Source organism: Amblyomma maculatum, chromosome 2, assembly GCF_055883805.1.
Source record: "Amblyomma maculatum isolate TAMU_Amacu chromosome 2, ASM5588380v1, whole genome shotgun sequence".
Classification (NCBI taxonomy): domain Eukaryota; kingdom Metazoa; phylum Arthropoda; class Arachnida; order Ixodida; family Ixodidae; genus Amblyomma; species Amblyomma maculatum.
Genome location: NC_139345.1, coordinates 209,371,392 through 209,386,374, shown reverse-complemented (window position 1 = coordinate 209,386,374; position 14,983 = coordinate 209,371,392). Strand labels below are relative to the sequence as shown.

The following is a 14,983-nucleotide window of genomic DNA, read 5'->3' as shown; positions in this document are numbered from 1 at the left end:
TGCTTATCCCCTTTCTAATTGGAATTTTTTCACTTCTGAATCAAAACTATGATTGCTGCGTAACCATTATAGACATCTTCCAGCACTTTCACCTATGGCTCATCTACACCCTGATCCCACAATGCCTTCATGAACGCTGAGGTTTCAACCGAATCAAAGGCTTTCTCGCAGTCAATGAATGCCACATTCAGAGCACTTTTCTATCACCTGGTTTATAGTGTGGATATGATTGATGGTAGAGTACCCTTTCCGAAATCCTGCATGATCTTTTGGTTGTTTTACGTCTAAGGTTGTCCTGATCCCATTATCTATTACATTGGTAAATTTTGATTATAAAGTAGTAAATTAAAGGCCGGAGAGCTGCTACGGCGACCGAACGTTGTGAAGTGGTCCCGGGGAAACTCACTGAGAAAAAGGGAATGGTTTGATGGGAGGGGACCTGTCCCACCTCTGAGACAGGTCCCCTATTTCAGGCCGCTTTCGAACCTCACGCCACGTCCCCCAATCCCCCAACCCTAATCAAGATATAGAGGTGGACTTCGCCGTCGTGGACAGCTTTCACCCCTAGTGAAACCACTATGCAAGTGGTCGTGAGTACTAGCTCCGACTCACACTAGTGGAAACTCTTGCCTGCTTTTCGCTCTGACATAGTATGTAAGATGGTACTTCGCCCAGGGTGACCAATCCTGGAATTCTATTTCCGCAAGGCAATGATGCGTGTAGCTGTTCGTGGTGCTAGCTACAAATGTGTACTTTTAGGCAAACAGCCAGAGTAGTTCTGCGATTTTTGCCAGGCTACTAACCGCCTGCGAGGTCGGTTCTTCCACGCCGTTCCGACATTCCTACAAGTAGTGTTTGCTTTCGGAGCAGTACTAAGTGCTTTAACACTCTTCCTTGCCCCTACTACCTTCTGGAACCTTTTCATAGTGGTACTCAGTGCTTTAGCATGCTTCCGTACTAGGCGTTCACGGCGTTCTCGCACACTTTCGGCCGCGTTCGGAACGGAACTAAGCCGCCCAGCCGAGTTCGGAATTGTACTCGGTGCTTTAGTATCTTGTCGATTCTATACTAAATGCTTTAACACCCTACACTCTTCTACTAGTTGCTGGTCTCTTCCAGCGTGGTACTCAGTGCAAAGTCCTTTCCTTGTTAGGCGCTTCTACAACTGCATGCCATCAGTCTGTTCCGAAGTTTCGGTTTTACCAAAAACGAAATTTGGTGACTTGGCCACCGACTTTTTCTCTCTTTCGAGCCTAATGGCGAGCTCCCCAGAGCCAAGCCTATAGTTGAGTTGGGTTGGTGCATTACAAGACACGCGTTTACATGTTCTTTTTGTTGTTTCGCCTCTATCCTGTGACGTCAAAGGCATCTATTCCATGGCGACGAATGAGCCTATCTTTATCCTGTTACTGCCCCTCCCTCCCACCTTTTTCCTTACATATTTACGTTCTTTTGTGCACCTTAATAAAGCTCAGTTTTAGTGAGCCTCGTGTCCTGTTCTCGTCCTTGCGGTATTGTACCGTTCAACTGTAGATTTACCATTGAAATACACAAACTAGCTCGGATAGAGATCATCCTCGATAAACCCCGTAGACTTTCTCTCTTCCTCGCGCGATCTCTGTTTCCGCACGCCTATCGCATTTCTTTCTTTTTGAGAAACTGAAGTCGGCTTCGAACCTCCGTGTAAGACAGCAAAACCTTGCAAATCTGTCTGGCTAGGCCAGGGCTATAGTTCGACCTTTCTTTTTCTTTGTGGGCGTGGGTTTCGCGGACACTCTGAGGTCCGTGGCCCCCCACTTGAGAAATACTGCGCAGATACAGCATCATGTCATACATTGTTGGATACCTTGAAATTGTGTTCATCAAGTCATATTCACACGCTGCATTCTTTATCTTCCCTCTGTGCTGATCGCGAGCGTGTGTCTCCTCGAGGCGAAGAAACTGAAGTTCTGTCGAAGCGGGCCTGCTAGTTTCCTGCCGCACTGTGACTTCTGTTACTCCTGTGTCCCGCGGTGACTTCTGATCAGAGACTTCACACCGTGACATCTGGTGGAGGTGCTGGGTAACGCAACCCATGCTCCGAACACCTCTAACCAGCCGAGACTCCAGCCCTCAAGGATCTCCTACCATCGAGATTACACCTACCCATCAGAGTAGCCGACGGCTACGAGGGCTTGATCCTGAATTCGCGCCTCTACAATTTTATCGTACTGCGAGACCGCCACCATCTTCTCCAGCACCACCTTCGGAGACAACACAACCACCCGTAATGACGCAGGTAGACACCACTGCCCCCTCCTTCGTGTTGCAGCAGCCGCGGGAGGTACCCATCTTCCAAGCCTTTCCCGGCGACGACCCGGAAGACTGGCTAGATAAATTTGATCGAGTAGCCCAGTACAATCGCTGGGGCGACGACCAGAAACTGCAGCATGTATTTTTTTCGCTCGACGGTGCAGCTCGTACATGGTTTGAAAATCATGAGACTACTATCACAACGTGGAGTTCCTTCAAGGACCAGTTCCTGCAAGCTTTCACCACCGTTTTTCGGAAAGGACGCGCAGAGCTGCTCCTACAGACGAGAGTTCAGCTCCCTAACGAGAGCGTCCTCGTTTACTTCGAGGACATGACGAGGCTATTCCGTCGCGCTGATCCAAACATGTCCGAAGAAAAAAACTTCGCTGTCTCATGATGGGAATGAAGGAACAGATCTTCGTTGGATTAGTGCGATCTCCCCCAAGACCATCGGGGAATTTGTATCCGAGGCCACTACCATTGAGAGGGCTCTAGAGATGCGATCTAAGCACTACGAGCGGCCGTCCATCCCTATTGCTGCCGCCATCGCGGACACTGGTAGCACTGACGTGCTCCGTGAGACCTTACGGGCCATCGTACGCGAGGAGCTGCAAAAACTATTTTCGACGGCAGCACCCCCTCAAGTATCCAGCCTTTCTCAGATGGTTCGGGAAGAGGTCAACCAGGCACTCAACCCATCCGAGCCACTCCCGACAGTGCCACCACAGCAGGCCATGACCTACGCCGCAGTCACTCGTCGTGCCTGTCCACCTCCCAGTCAGCATCCACCTCCCTGTCAGCACCAAACAGCCCCTGCATACACTCGTCAAGCACCTCCCGCTCCAATTTCTCAGGTGCGTCCACGCAAAAGCGACGTCTGGCGCACTCGCGATAATCGCCCGCTGTGCTTCCACTGTGGCGAAGCTGGTCACCTGTTCCGCGATTGCTGTTACCGACGAATGGGTCTGCCAGGATTTAGCGCCGACGCGCGAAAGCCGCAGCATGGTGAACGACCCCCTGCCATTGACGCGTACTTGGCTGAATCATCCGGAACGCCCTATGACTACTCGCGGTCGCCTTCACCGCGCCAATACTCCTCGCAGACACGTGGTAATTCCGGCCTGACGCGGGTCCGCTCCCCTAGCCCCCATCGGAAAAACTAGACGCGGCAACCTTTGGAGGGAAGGTTGCTCATCGACGAAATTCTCAAGCTCCTCCACCGCTGCAACCGGATGGCCACTCCGTTTCACGACGACACGACGCGCCCCACAATGATCCGCTGCCTCGGCGCTCCAGTTCTCCGACGACACGAAAGTAGCTAGTACCACACCGCAGCCGTGACCGGACCCCGCGACGTTCCGGCAACACCACAGCCGTAACCGCCGACCTGAACATTTCAGTGGACGGAACCGACGTGACAGCGCTTGTGGATACCGGCGCCGATTATTCTGTGATGAGTGGGCCTTTCGCCGCCACTCTGAAAAAGGTGACTACACCCTGGACAGGCCCACAAATTTGTACCGCCGGAGGCCACTTGATAACGCCGACCGGTACCTGCACTTCTAGGGTAACTGTGCAAGAAGAAACGTACTTAGCAACCTTCGTCGTACTTGTCCACTGTTCCCGCGACGTCATCCTTGGCATGGATTTCTGAGCAGAGAATGGAGCCGTTATCGACCTGCAGACTAAGTCAGTGACCTTATCGACTGAGAACGCAATACACAGTGCTTCAGAGCGACGCACAGCGCTGCACATCCTTGATGATCACGTCACTATTCCGCCCCGTTCCAGCGTGATGACGTCTGTGGCTGCGAATACACTGCGAAACTTTGAAGGTGTCGTGGAGAGTAAACAGATCTTACTTTTCGAACGCAGTCTTGCTGTAGCCAGAGGAGTCGTTCGCCTCGAAGACGGCAAAGCAGACGTCCTACTCACAAATTTTGGTGGTGAGCACCAGCATTTAAGCACTGGGACTGTAGTGGCCCATATTTGCGGTATCACGCATGTTCGGAAAGCCTCTGGACTTGCGACGCTGTCATTGACCGAAATGGAGAGGCCTACCACCAATTTACACTCCGACATTAACCCTGCGCTTTCTCAACTGCAGCATCGCCAAGTGAACCAGCTCCTCCAGCGCTATCGGCCGACCTTCTCCAACTCTTCACGTGTTGGCAGAACCGATCTCGCCAAGCATCGCATTATTACGGATGATACCGTGCCACCTCTCAGACAGTCACATTACCGAGTGTCTCCGACTGAACGCGCCGCTATCACCCGCCAAGTGAAAGAGATGCTTCGCGACGATGTCATCCAGCCCTCGCGGAGTCCATGGGCTGCACCTGTCGTTCTTGTGAAGAAAAAGGATGGTACGCTGAGGTTTTGTGTGGATTACCGCCGGCTAAACAAAGTTACAAGGAAAGACGTCTATCACCTACCACGCATCGACGATGCTCTGGATCGTCTCTGCTCTGCGAAATATTTCTCTTCAATGGACTTGAAATCCGGATAATGGCAAATAGAGGTAGATGAGAGGGACCGCGAGAAAACGGCGTTTATTACTCCGGATAGGCTCTACGAGTTCAAGGCTATGCCATTTGGTCTCTGCTCTGCTCCGGCTACTTTTCAACGGCTTATGGACACCGTACTTGCAGATCTCAAGTGGCAGACATGTCTCGTTTACCTTGACGACGTTGTGGTCTTCGCTCCAACGTTCGAGGAGCACCTTCGGCGCCTAGAAACTGTTTTGCAAGCCATAACATCCTCTGGCCTTACGTTAAAGAACGAGAAATGTCATTTTGATGATACGGAGCTCAAGTTCTTGGGGCACGTCGTAAGCCACGCTGGTGTCCTGCCGGATCCAGAGAAAACGACAGCTATTACCAACTTCCCTCCGCCCAAAGACCAGAAAGCTGTTCGACGATCTCTTGGCTTATGTGCCTACTACCGGCGCTACGTCAAAGATTTCGCTCGACTCGCCGAGCCCCTAACACGTATGACAAAGGCAGAGACGCCTTTCACTTGGGACGCACCACAGGAAGAAGCATTCAAAGAGCTTCAACGCCGCCTACAAACACCTCCCATATTGGCTCACTTCTACGAAAACGCCGACACGGAGCTTCACACCGATGCAAGCAACATAGGCCTGGGCGCTGTTCTAGTTCAAATCCAGGGCGGCCAAGAACGTGTAATCGCTTACGCGCCAGTCGCTGTCTAACTAAAGCGGAATCGAACTATTCCGCAACAGAGAAAGAATGTCTAGCCATTGTGTGGGCGACGTCGAAGTTCCGGCCATACCTTTACGGGAAACCATTCAAGTTAGTAACTGACTACCATGCCCTATGCTGGCTTGCAACCCTAAAGCACCCTTCAACCCGTCTTGTAAGATGGAGTCTACGATTACAGGAATTCGACATAACTGTCACGTACAAATCTGGCCGTCAGCATTCGGACGCAGACTGCCTCTCACGGGCCCCTGTAGATCCCCCCGCAGATGAAATTCCTGATGAGGCCATACTGTTAAATGCCATCAGCACAGAGTGCCTCGCTGAAAGACAATCTGCAGATCCCGAACTTCGTCACATCATGGACTATCTAAACGGTGCATGTACAACCGCTCAGGGAGCTTTCAAGCGTGCTCTGTCATCGTTATGTGTGCGCAATGGTGTCCTCATGAAGAAAAACTTTTCCGCCAGCCAAACGCCGTACCTGATTGTTGTACCTATGTGTCTACGTGATGAAATCTTACAAGCTTGCCCCGATGAACCAACCTCTGGACATTTGGGAGTCACCCGCACGCTTGCAAGGCTCAAGGAAAAGTACTACTGGCCTCGACTTCACTCAGACGTTTCACACTATGTGAAAACGTGTCGCAACTGGAAGCGTCGTAAGGTGCCGCCGACTAAGCCCACCGGACTCTTGAAGCCAATAGACCCGCCGTCGAGGCCTTTCCAGCAGATTGACATGGACATGCTGGGACCATTTGCCCTTTCACACTCCGGTAACCGGTGGGTCATTATTGCCACGGATTACCTTACACGATACGCGGAAACCTCCGCTCTACCCAACGGTACTGCCTTAGATGTTGCAAAGTTTTTCATCAATTGCGTTGTCCTGCGCCATGGCGCACCGGAGATTTTGATTACTGACAGAGGAGCCGCATTTACAGCCTAATTGCTGCAGCAGATTTTAATTCACAGTCATACTGAACACAGGAAGGCAACACCTTACCATCCTCAAACGAACGGCTTGACCGAACGCTTTAACAAAACACTCGCTGACATGCTCTCAATGTACGTCGACGTAGAGCACAAAACGTGGGATGAAGTGCTCCCGTACGTTACCTTTGCATACAATACAGCGGTCCAGGAAACAACGAACATGACACCTTTCCGTCTGATCCATGGCCGCGAAGTGACCACAATGCTTGATGCCATGTTACCACATCTAGACGACGGCAACCAACAACCAGATGTTCATACCTTTCTGCACCTCGCCGAAGAGGCCCGTCCGCTGGCCAGGCTGCGAATTCAGAATCAGCAACGCCGCGATGCCCAACGATACAACCTCCGACACCGTGACGCCCGGTACACAGCTGGAGACCGTGTCTGGGTTTGGTTTCCTGTACGTCGACGAGGCCTCAGCGAGAAACTGCTGTGTCGTTACTTTGGCCCGTACAAAGTGGTAAGCCAAGTTGGGGACCTAAACTATGAGGTTGTTCCTGATGGATTTAAAAAGTCCCGACGCTCCACGCTCCCGGACGTGGTCCACGTGGTCCGCCTGAAACCGTATTACGACCGATAGTGTTGACTCTTTCTGTGCGTGAGCAACTGCCCTTCGTGCAATGGCTTTTTTTATCTCTACCCACACTCCCAGCATAGGGACGATGCTTCTTGTACCCGGGGGGGCAATGACACGCTGCATTCTTTATCTTCCCTCTGTGCTGATCGCGAGCGTGTGTCTCCTCGAGGCGAAGAAACTGAAGTTCTTCTGTCGAAGCGGGCCTGCTAGTTTCCTGCCGCACTGTGACTTCTGTTACTCCTGCGTCCCGCGGTGACTTCTGATCAGAGACTTCACACCGTGACATCTGGTGGAGGTGCTGGGTAACGCAACCCATGCTCCGAACACCTCTAACCAGTCGAGACTCCAGCCCTCAAGGATCTCCTACCATCGAGATTACACCTACCGATCAGAGTAGCCGACGGCTTCGAGGGCTTGATCCTGAATTCGCGCCTCTACAATTTTCTCGTACTGCGAGACCGCCACCATCTTCTCCAGCACCACCTTCGGAGACAACACAACCACCCGTAATGACGCAGGTAGACACCACTGCCCCCTCCTTCGTGTTGCAGCAGCCGCGGGAGGTACCCATCTTCCAAGCCTTTCCCGGCGACGACCCGGAAGACTGGCTAGATAAATTTGATCGAGTAGCCCAGTACAATCGCTGGGGCGACGACCAGAAACTGCAGCATGTATTTTTTTCGCTCGACGGTGCAGCTCGTACATGGTTTGAAAATCATGAGACTACTATCACAACGTGGAGTTCCTTCAAGGACCAGTTCCTGCAAGCTTTCACCACCGTTTTTCGGAAAGGACGCGCAGAGCTGCTCCTACAGACGAGAGTTCAGCTCCCTAACGAGAGCGTCCTCGTTTACTTCGAGGACATGACGAGGCTATTCCGTCGCGCTGATCCAAACATGTCCGAAGAAAAAAAACTTCGCTGTCTCATGATGGGAATGAAGGAACAGATCTTCGTTGGATTAGTGCGATCTCCCCCAAGACCATCGGGGAATTTGTATCCGAGGCCACTACCATTGAGAGGGCTCTAGAGATGCGATCTAAGCACTACGAGCGGCCGTCCATCCCTATTGCTGCCGCCATCGCGGAACTGGTAGCACTGACGTGCTCCGTGAGACCTTACGGGCCATCGTACGCGAGGAGCTGCAAAAACTATTTTCGACGGCAGCACCCCCTCAAGTATCCAGCCTTTCTCAGATGGTTCGGGAAGAGGTCAACCAGGCACTCAACCCACCCGAGCCACTCCCGACAATGCCACCACAGCAGGCCATGACCTACGCCGCAGTCACTCGTCGTGCCTGTCCACCTCCCAGTCAGCATCCACCTCCCTGTCAGCACCAAACAGCCCCTGCATACACTCGTCAAGCACCTCCCGCTCCAATTTCTCAGTGGTCGTCCACGCAAAAGCGACGTCTGGCGCACTCGCGATAATCGCCCGCTGTGCTTCCACTGTGGCGAAGCTGGTCACCTGTTCCGCGATTGCTGTTACCGACGAATGGGTCTGCCGGGATTTAGCGCCGACGCGCGAAAGCCGCAGCATGGTGAACGACCCCCTGCCATTGACGCGTACTTGGCTGAATCATCCGGAACGCCCTATGACTACTCGCGGTCGCCTTCACCGCGCCAATACTCCTCGCAGACACGTGGTAATTCCGGCCTGACGCGGGTCCGCTCCCCTAGCCCCCATCGGAAAAACTAGACGCGGCAACCATTGGAGGGAAGGTTGCTCATCGACGAAATTCTCAAGCTCCTCCACCGCTGCAACCGGATGGCCACTCCGTTTCACGACGACACGACGCGCCCCACAATGATCCGCTGCCTCGGCGCTCCAGTTCTCCGACGACACGAAAGTAGCTAGTACCACACCGCAGCCGTGACCGGACCCCGCGACGTTCCGGCAACACCACAGCCGTAACCGCCGACCTGAACATTTCAGTGGACGGAACCGACGTGACAGCGCTTGTGGATACCGGCGCCGATTATTCTGTGATGAGTGGGCCTTTCGCCGCCACTCTGAAAAAGGTGACTACACCCTGGACAGGCCCACAAATTTGTACCGCCGGAGGCCACTTGATAACGCCGACCGGTACCTGCACTTCTAGGGTAACTGTGCAAGAAGAAACGTACTTAGCAACCTTCGTCGTACTTGTCCACTGTTCCCGCGACGTCATCCTTGGCATGGATTTCTGAGCAGAGAATGGAGCCGTTATCGACCTGCAGACTAAGTCAGTGACCTTATCGACTGAGAACGCAATACACAGTGCTTCAGAGCGACGGACAGCGCTGCACATCCTTGATGATCACGTCACTATTCCGCCCCGTTCCAGCGTGATGACGTCTGTGGCTGCGAATACACTGCGAAACTCTGAAGGTGTCGTGGAGAGTAAACAGATCTTACTTTTCGAACGCAGTCTTGCTGTAGCCAGAGGAGTCGTTCGCCTCGAAGACGGCAAAGCAGACGTCCTACTCACAAATTTTGGTGGTGAGCACCAGCATTTAAGCACTGGGACTGTAGTGGCCCATATTTGCGGTATCACGCATGTTCGGAAAGCCTCTGGACTTGCGACGCTGTCATTGACCGAAATGGAGAGGCCTACCACCAATTTACACTCCGACATTAACCCTGCGCTTTCTCAACTGCAGCATCGCCAAGTGAACCAGCTCCTCCAGCGCTATCGGCCGACCTTCTCCAACTCTTCACGTGTTGGCAGAACCGATCTCGCCAAGCATCGCATTATTACGGATGATACCGTGCCACCTCTCAGACAGTCACATTACCGAGTGTCTCCGACTGAACGCGCCGCTATCACCCGCCAAGTGAAAGAGATGCTTCGCGACGATGTCATCCAGCCCTCGCGGAGTCCATGGGCTGCACCTGTCGTTCTTGTGAAGAAAAAGGATGGTACGCTGAGGTTTTGTGTGGATTACCGCCGGCTAAACAAAGTTACAAGGAAAGACGTCTATCACCTACCACGCATCGACGATGCTCTGGATCGTCTCTGCTCCGCGAAATATTTCTCTTCAATGGACTTGAAATCCGGATAATGGCAAACAGAGGTAGATGAGAGGGACCGCGAGAAAACGGCGTTTATTACTCCGGATGGGCTCTACGAGTTCAAGGCTATGCCCTTTGGTCTCTGCTCTGTTCCGGCTACTTTCCAGCGGCTTATGGACACCGTACTTGCAGATCTCAAGTGGCAGACATGTCTCGTTTACCTTGACGACGTTGTGGTCTTCGCTCCAACGTTCGAGGAGCACCTTCGGCGCCTTGAAACTGTTTTGCAAGCCATAACATCCTCTGGCCTTACGTTAAAAAACGAGAAATGTCATTTTGCTGATACGGAGCTCAAATTCTTGGGGCACGTCGTAAGCCACGCTGGTGTCCTGCCGGATCCAGAGAAAACGACAGCTATTACCAACTTCTCTCCGCCCAAAGACCAGAAAGCTGTGCGACGATCTCTTGGCTTATGTGCCTACTACCGGCGCTACGTCAAAGATTTCGCTCGACTCGCCGAGCCCCTAACACGTCTGACAAAGGCAGAGACGCCTTTCACTTGGGACGCACCACAGGAAGAAGCATTCAAAGAGCTTCAACGCCGCCTACAAACACCTCCCATATTGGCTCACTTCGACGAAAACGCCGACACGGAGCTTCACACCGATGCAAGCAACATAGGCCTGGGCGCTGTTCTAGTTCAAATCCAGGGCGGCCAAGAACGTGTAATCGCTTACGCGCCAGTCGCTGTCTAACTAAAGCGGAATCGAACTATTCCGCAACAGAGAAAGAATGTCTAGCCATTGTGTGGGCGACGTCGATGTTCCGGCCATACCTTTACGGGAAACCATTCAAGTTAGTAACTGACTACCATGCCCTATGCTGGCTTGCAACCCTAAAGGACCCTTCAACCCGTCTTGTAAGATGGAGTCTACGATTACAGGAATTCGACATAACTGTCACGTACAAATCTGGCCGTCAGCATTCGGACGCAGACTGCCTCTCACGGGCCCCTGTAGATCCCCCCGCAGATGAAATTCCTGATGAGGCCATACTGTTAAATGCCATCAGCACAGAGTGCCTCGCTGAAAGACAATCTGCAGATCCCGAACTTCGTCACATCATGGACTATCTAAACGGTGCATGTACAACCGCTCAGGGAGCTTTCAAGCGTGCTCTGTCATCGTTATGTGTGCGCAATGGTGTCCTCATGAAGAAAAACTTTTCCGCCAGCCAAACGCCGTACCTGATTGTTGTACCTATGTGTCTACGTGATGAAATCTTACAAGCTTGCCCCGATGAACCAACCTCTGGACATTTGGGAGTCACCCGCACGCTTGCAAGGCTCAAGGAAAAGTACTACTGGCCTCGACTTCACTCAGACGTTTCACACTATGTGAAAACGTGTCGCAACTGTCAGCGTCGTAAGGTGCCGTCGACTAAGCCCACCGGACTCTTGAAGCCAATAGACCCGCCGTCGAGGCCTTTCCAGCAGATTGACATGGACATGCTGGGACCATTTGCCCTTTCACACTCCGGTAACCGGTGGGTCATTATTGCCACGGATTACCTTACACGATACGCGGAAACCTCCGCTCTACCCAACGGTACTGCCTTAGATGTTGCAAAGTTTTTCATCAATTGCGTTGTCCTGCGCCATGGCGCACCGGAGATTTTGATTACTGACAGAGGAGCCGCTTTTACAGCCGAATTGCTGCAGCAGATTTTAATTCACAGTCATACTGAACGCAGGAAGGCAACACCTTACCATCCTCAAACGAACGGCTTGACCGAACGCTTGAACAAAACACTCGCTGACATGCTCTCAATGTACGTCGACGTAGAGCACAAAACGTGGGATGAAGTGCTCCCGTACGTTACCTTTGCATACAATACAGCGGTCCAGGAAACAACGAACATGACACCTTTCCGTCTGGTCCATGGCCGCGAAGTGACCACAATGCTTGATGCCATGTTACCACATCTAGACGACGGCAACCAACAACCAGATGTTCATACCTTTCTGCACCTCGCCGAAGAGGCCCGTCCGCTGGCCAGGCTGCGAATTCAGAATCAGCAACGCCGCGATGCCCAACGATACAACCTCCGACACCGTGACGCCCGGTACACAGCTGGAGACCGTGTCTGGGTTTGGTTTCCTGTACGTCGACGAGGCCTCAGTGAGAAACTGCTGTGTCGTTACTTTGGCCCGTACAAAGTGGTAAGCCAAGTTGGGGACCTAAACTATGAGGTTGTTCCTGATGGATTTAAAAAGTCCCGACGCTCCACGCTCCCGGACGTGGTCCACGTGGTCCGCCTGAAACCGTATTACGACCGATAGTGTTGACTCTTTCTGTGCGTGAGCAACTGCCCTTCGTGCAATGGCTTTTTTTATCTCTACCCACACTCCCAGCATAGGGACGATGCTTCTTGTACCCGGGGGGGGGGGGCAATGACACGCTGCATTCTTTATCTTCCCTCTGTGCTGATCGCGAGCGTGTGTCTCCTCGAGGCGAAGAAACTGAAGTTCTTCTGTCGAAGCGGGCCTGCTAGTTTCCTGCCGCACTGTGACTTCTGTTACTCCTGTGTCCCGCGGTGACTTCTGATCAGAGACTTCACACCGTGACAATATATCAACAGATGGCGCAGCACACGTGTTTGCGCGTGAGGTCGGCGTCGATTACTCTCGCATTCAGTGTGCACGCACGCAGTGCAGCCCCATCAAGCTTCGGCTGGCATTCTTGCTTTCGGTTTAATTGTTCTTGTGTGTTGCTTTATGGCGCATAAGCATCTAAGGCTACTATGCGCTAAATGCGTGATACGATATGCCGTTCGTGCAGCATTTCTTTTTAATTGGTCAATTCGATAGCACCGTAGATCCTGATATAGTCTCCTATATCAAGATATAGTACTGTATATCCTGATATACCTGCCTCTGATGCGGTGTCAAGGTTTCATCTAAGAACGCTGTTCTGCTCTCCTCGAAGTAACGAAAACCAAGCAGAAGGGAAGTGCTTACAGTAAGCACAGACCTGAAGCAGCTGGTACATACGTTGGGGCATCGCAATGTGAACACAGATTCCCACAGTAAATTATTAGCAATAGAATTTGGGACCTGTGTAATCTGATTTAAGAAAAATAATTTTACAAGGGTATTTGTATTTTCACAGCACTGAATAACGGTGCGCTATTCGCAAAGCGATTATTTACTTCCAGCAATAGTGGATAGAAAATGAACAAAAATACGATCATAATGCATCGTAGTGCGTTCAAAACAGGTGTGTCCGCAAATAGCACATGCCATTGATGCCTGTGTGGCTTGCGTTGTGCATAATGCCGTTGCAATGTTCAAAATGCCGAAAGTACGCGGGTGTACGGGAACAGCCCCTAGTTACTGCGCTTTATGTCTAGTGTTTGTGTACGAGCTTACTCTCTGCGTGGCTCACTTCAGAATAGTAGGCTTATGAGCCCAAGCTGCTGTAATGGCAGATGGATTTTCGATAAAAGCCCTTGATCTTTCGCAGATTGTTAGCAATGATTGCGGCAATATGATATGAGATGCGGCTAAATAAATTATTTACGATGAACTCAAATATCTCAGCGCTTCAGCACTCAAGTCTCAAGCCGGTGAAGAGAGCCACTGGCAGCTCGGAGCCATTCGACAGACTTTGGCTATTTCTACCTTGGCGGCAGCGGAATTCGCACTCACTTGACAAAGAGGACGTTAATGAGGAAGCAGCAGTTTTGGAGAAGAGACGAGATGAGGGTGTTTCGTTCCCTGAGCAATCGCATCCGATGCAGGGCGACGCCGGCGAACTGCTTCAAGACGAATAACGGCTTGCGCGCGTGGAAGAGCTCGTCCACTTCGGACATGAGGCCGATGGCGTCCATCACCGACCCCATGCAGCCCGGCCACCCTCGTGCGGACACGGGGTGGCGCTCTTGTTCCTAAGCGAGCTTCGCTTGCGTTCGTTATCCTCGACCTGGCCGAGAGCGCCAAGTGTGAGCCGAAGAATATCCTCATCTGGACACTGGACCGAGGAAGCCTGCGCCAAGGGCCGCCATCTGTAGCCTGCAAGGCGACTGGCCAGTGCTCGGTCTCAGCAGCTGCTACCATGCACGCTTTCCCGCCCCGCTGCACACCCTGCGAGTCAGTGGCCGCGGGAAATAGCATTAACGCACATGTTGAACTGACTCGAGTCGCACAATACCGAACTCGAGCTTGCCATTGACACACTCGTGGTCGAGTTCGCGACATCGTACACGACGGCGTATGGCTCCGGCTCACCGAGCTTAGGGCAGTGCATGGGCTCGGGCTTACCCGAAAGCCCGGGTCGGGTAAAGAAATGTATAGGCGGGCGCGGGCTGGGCTCGAGCCTGTAAAAAGATGTACAGGGTTGTCCACTTCTAGCTAGAACACGGTCACTGCTTTTAAAGCAACATTGTATCTGACGCAGGCAGATATCGATGCAAAGCGATGCAAGCACACAGAGACACGGATGTGCTGCTTCACATGGCCAGCCACTTTAGATTACTGCGTGGCCGGGTCGGATGCAATGTTGCTTTAAAAGCAGTGACCGTGTTCTAGCTAGAAGTGGACGAGGCTGTACCTGGGCCTGGCTCGGATCTAGCTGCGAATGAAAGGCTAGTTTTACCGAATTGCCACTGGTTGCGTTTTATGTGGTTTCTGATGAATAAAGCGCCAGTTCATGACTATTTCAAGACTGCAAACGTTTTAGTACACAACACTGTGAAACTGAAACTAAAAGCAAACAGTTGGATACTTCTTTTTTTCTAATTTTTGATGAGTTGGCGGAAACAGTTTTTTTCCTTTCGTTAAACATTGGTGAGAAGTGTAGACTGTTATTATGTTCGTTGCTGTCTGGCCCCGCTAAGGTTGGG

At 52.1% G+C, this 14,983-nt stretch overlaps 1 protein-coding gene across 1 annotated transcript in view; it reads right to left on the bottom strand.

Annotated features, from left to right (window-relative positions):
• LOC146201200 (uncharacterized) overlaps positions 1–13,984 on the bottom strand; it is a 120,926-nt gene extending 106,942 nt beyond the window's left edge. The window contains exon 1 of the mRNA XM_084592501.1: positions 13,791–13,984. Within this exon, the coding sequence (XP_084448627.1) occupies positions 13,791–13,984 (194 nt within the window). The remainder of the gene's footprint in view (positions 1–13,790) is intronic.
• Positions 13,985–14,983: the final 999 nt, after the last annotated feature.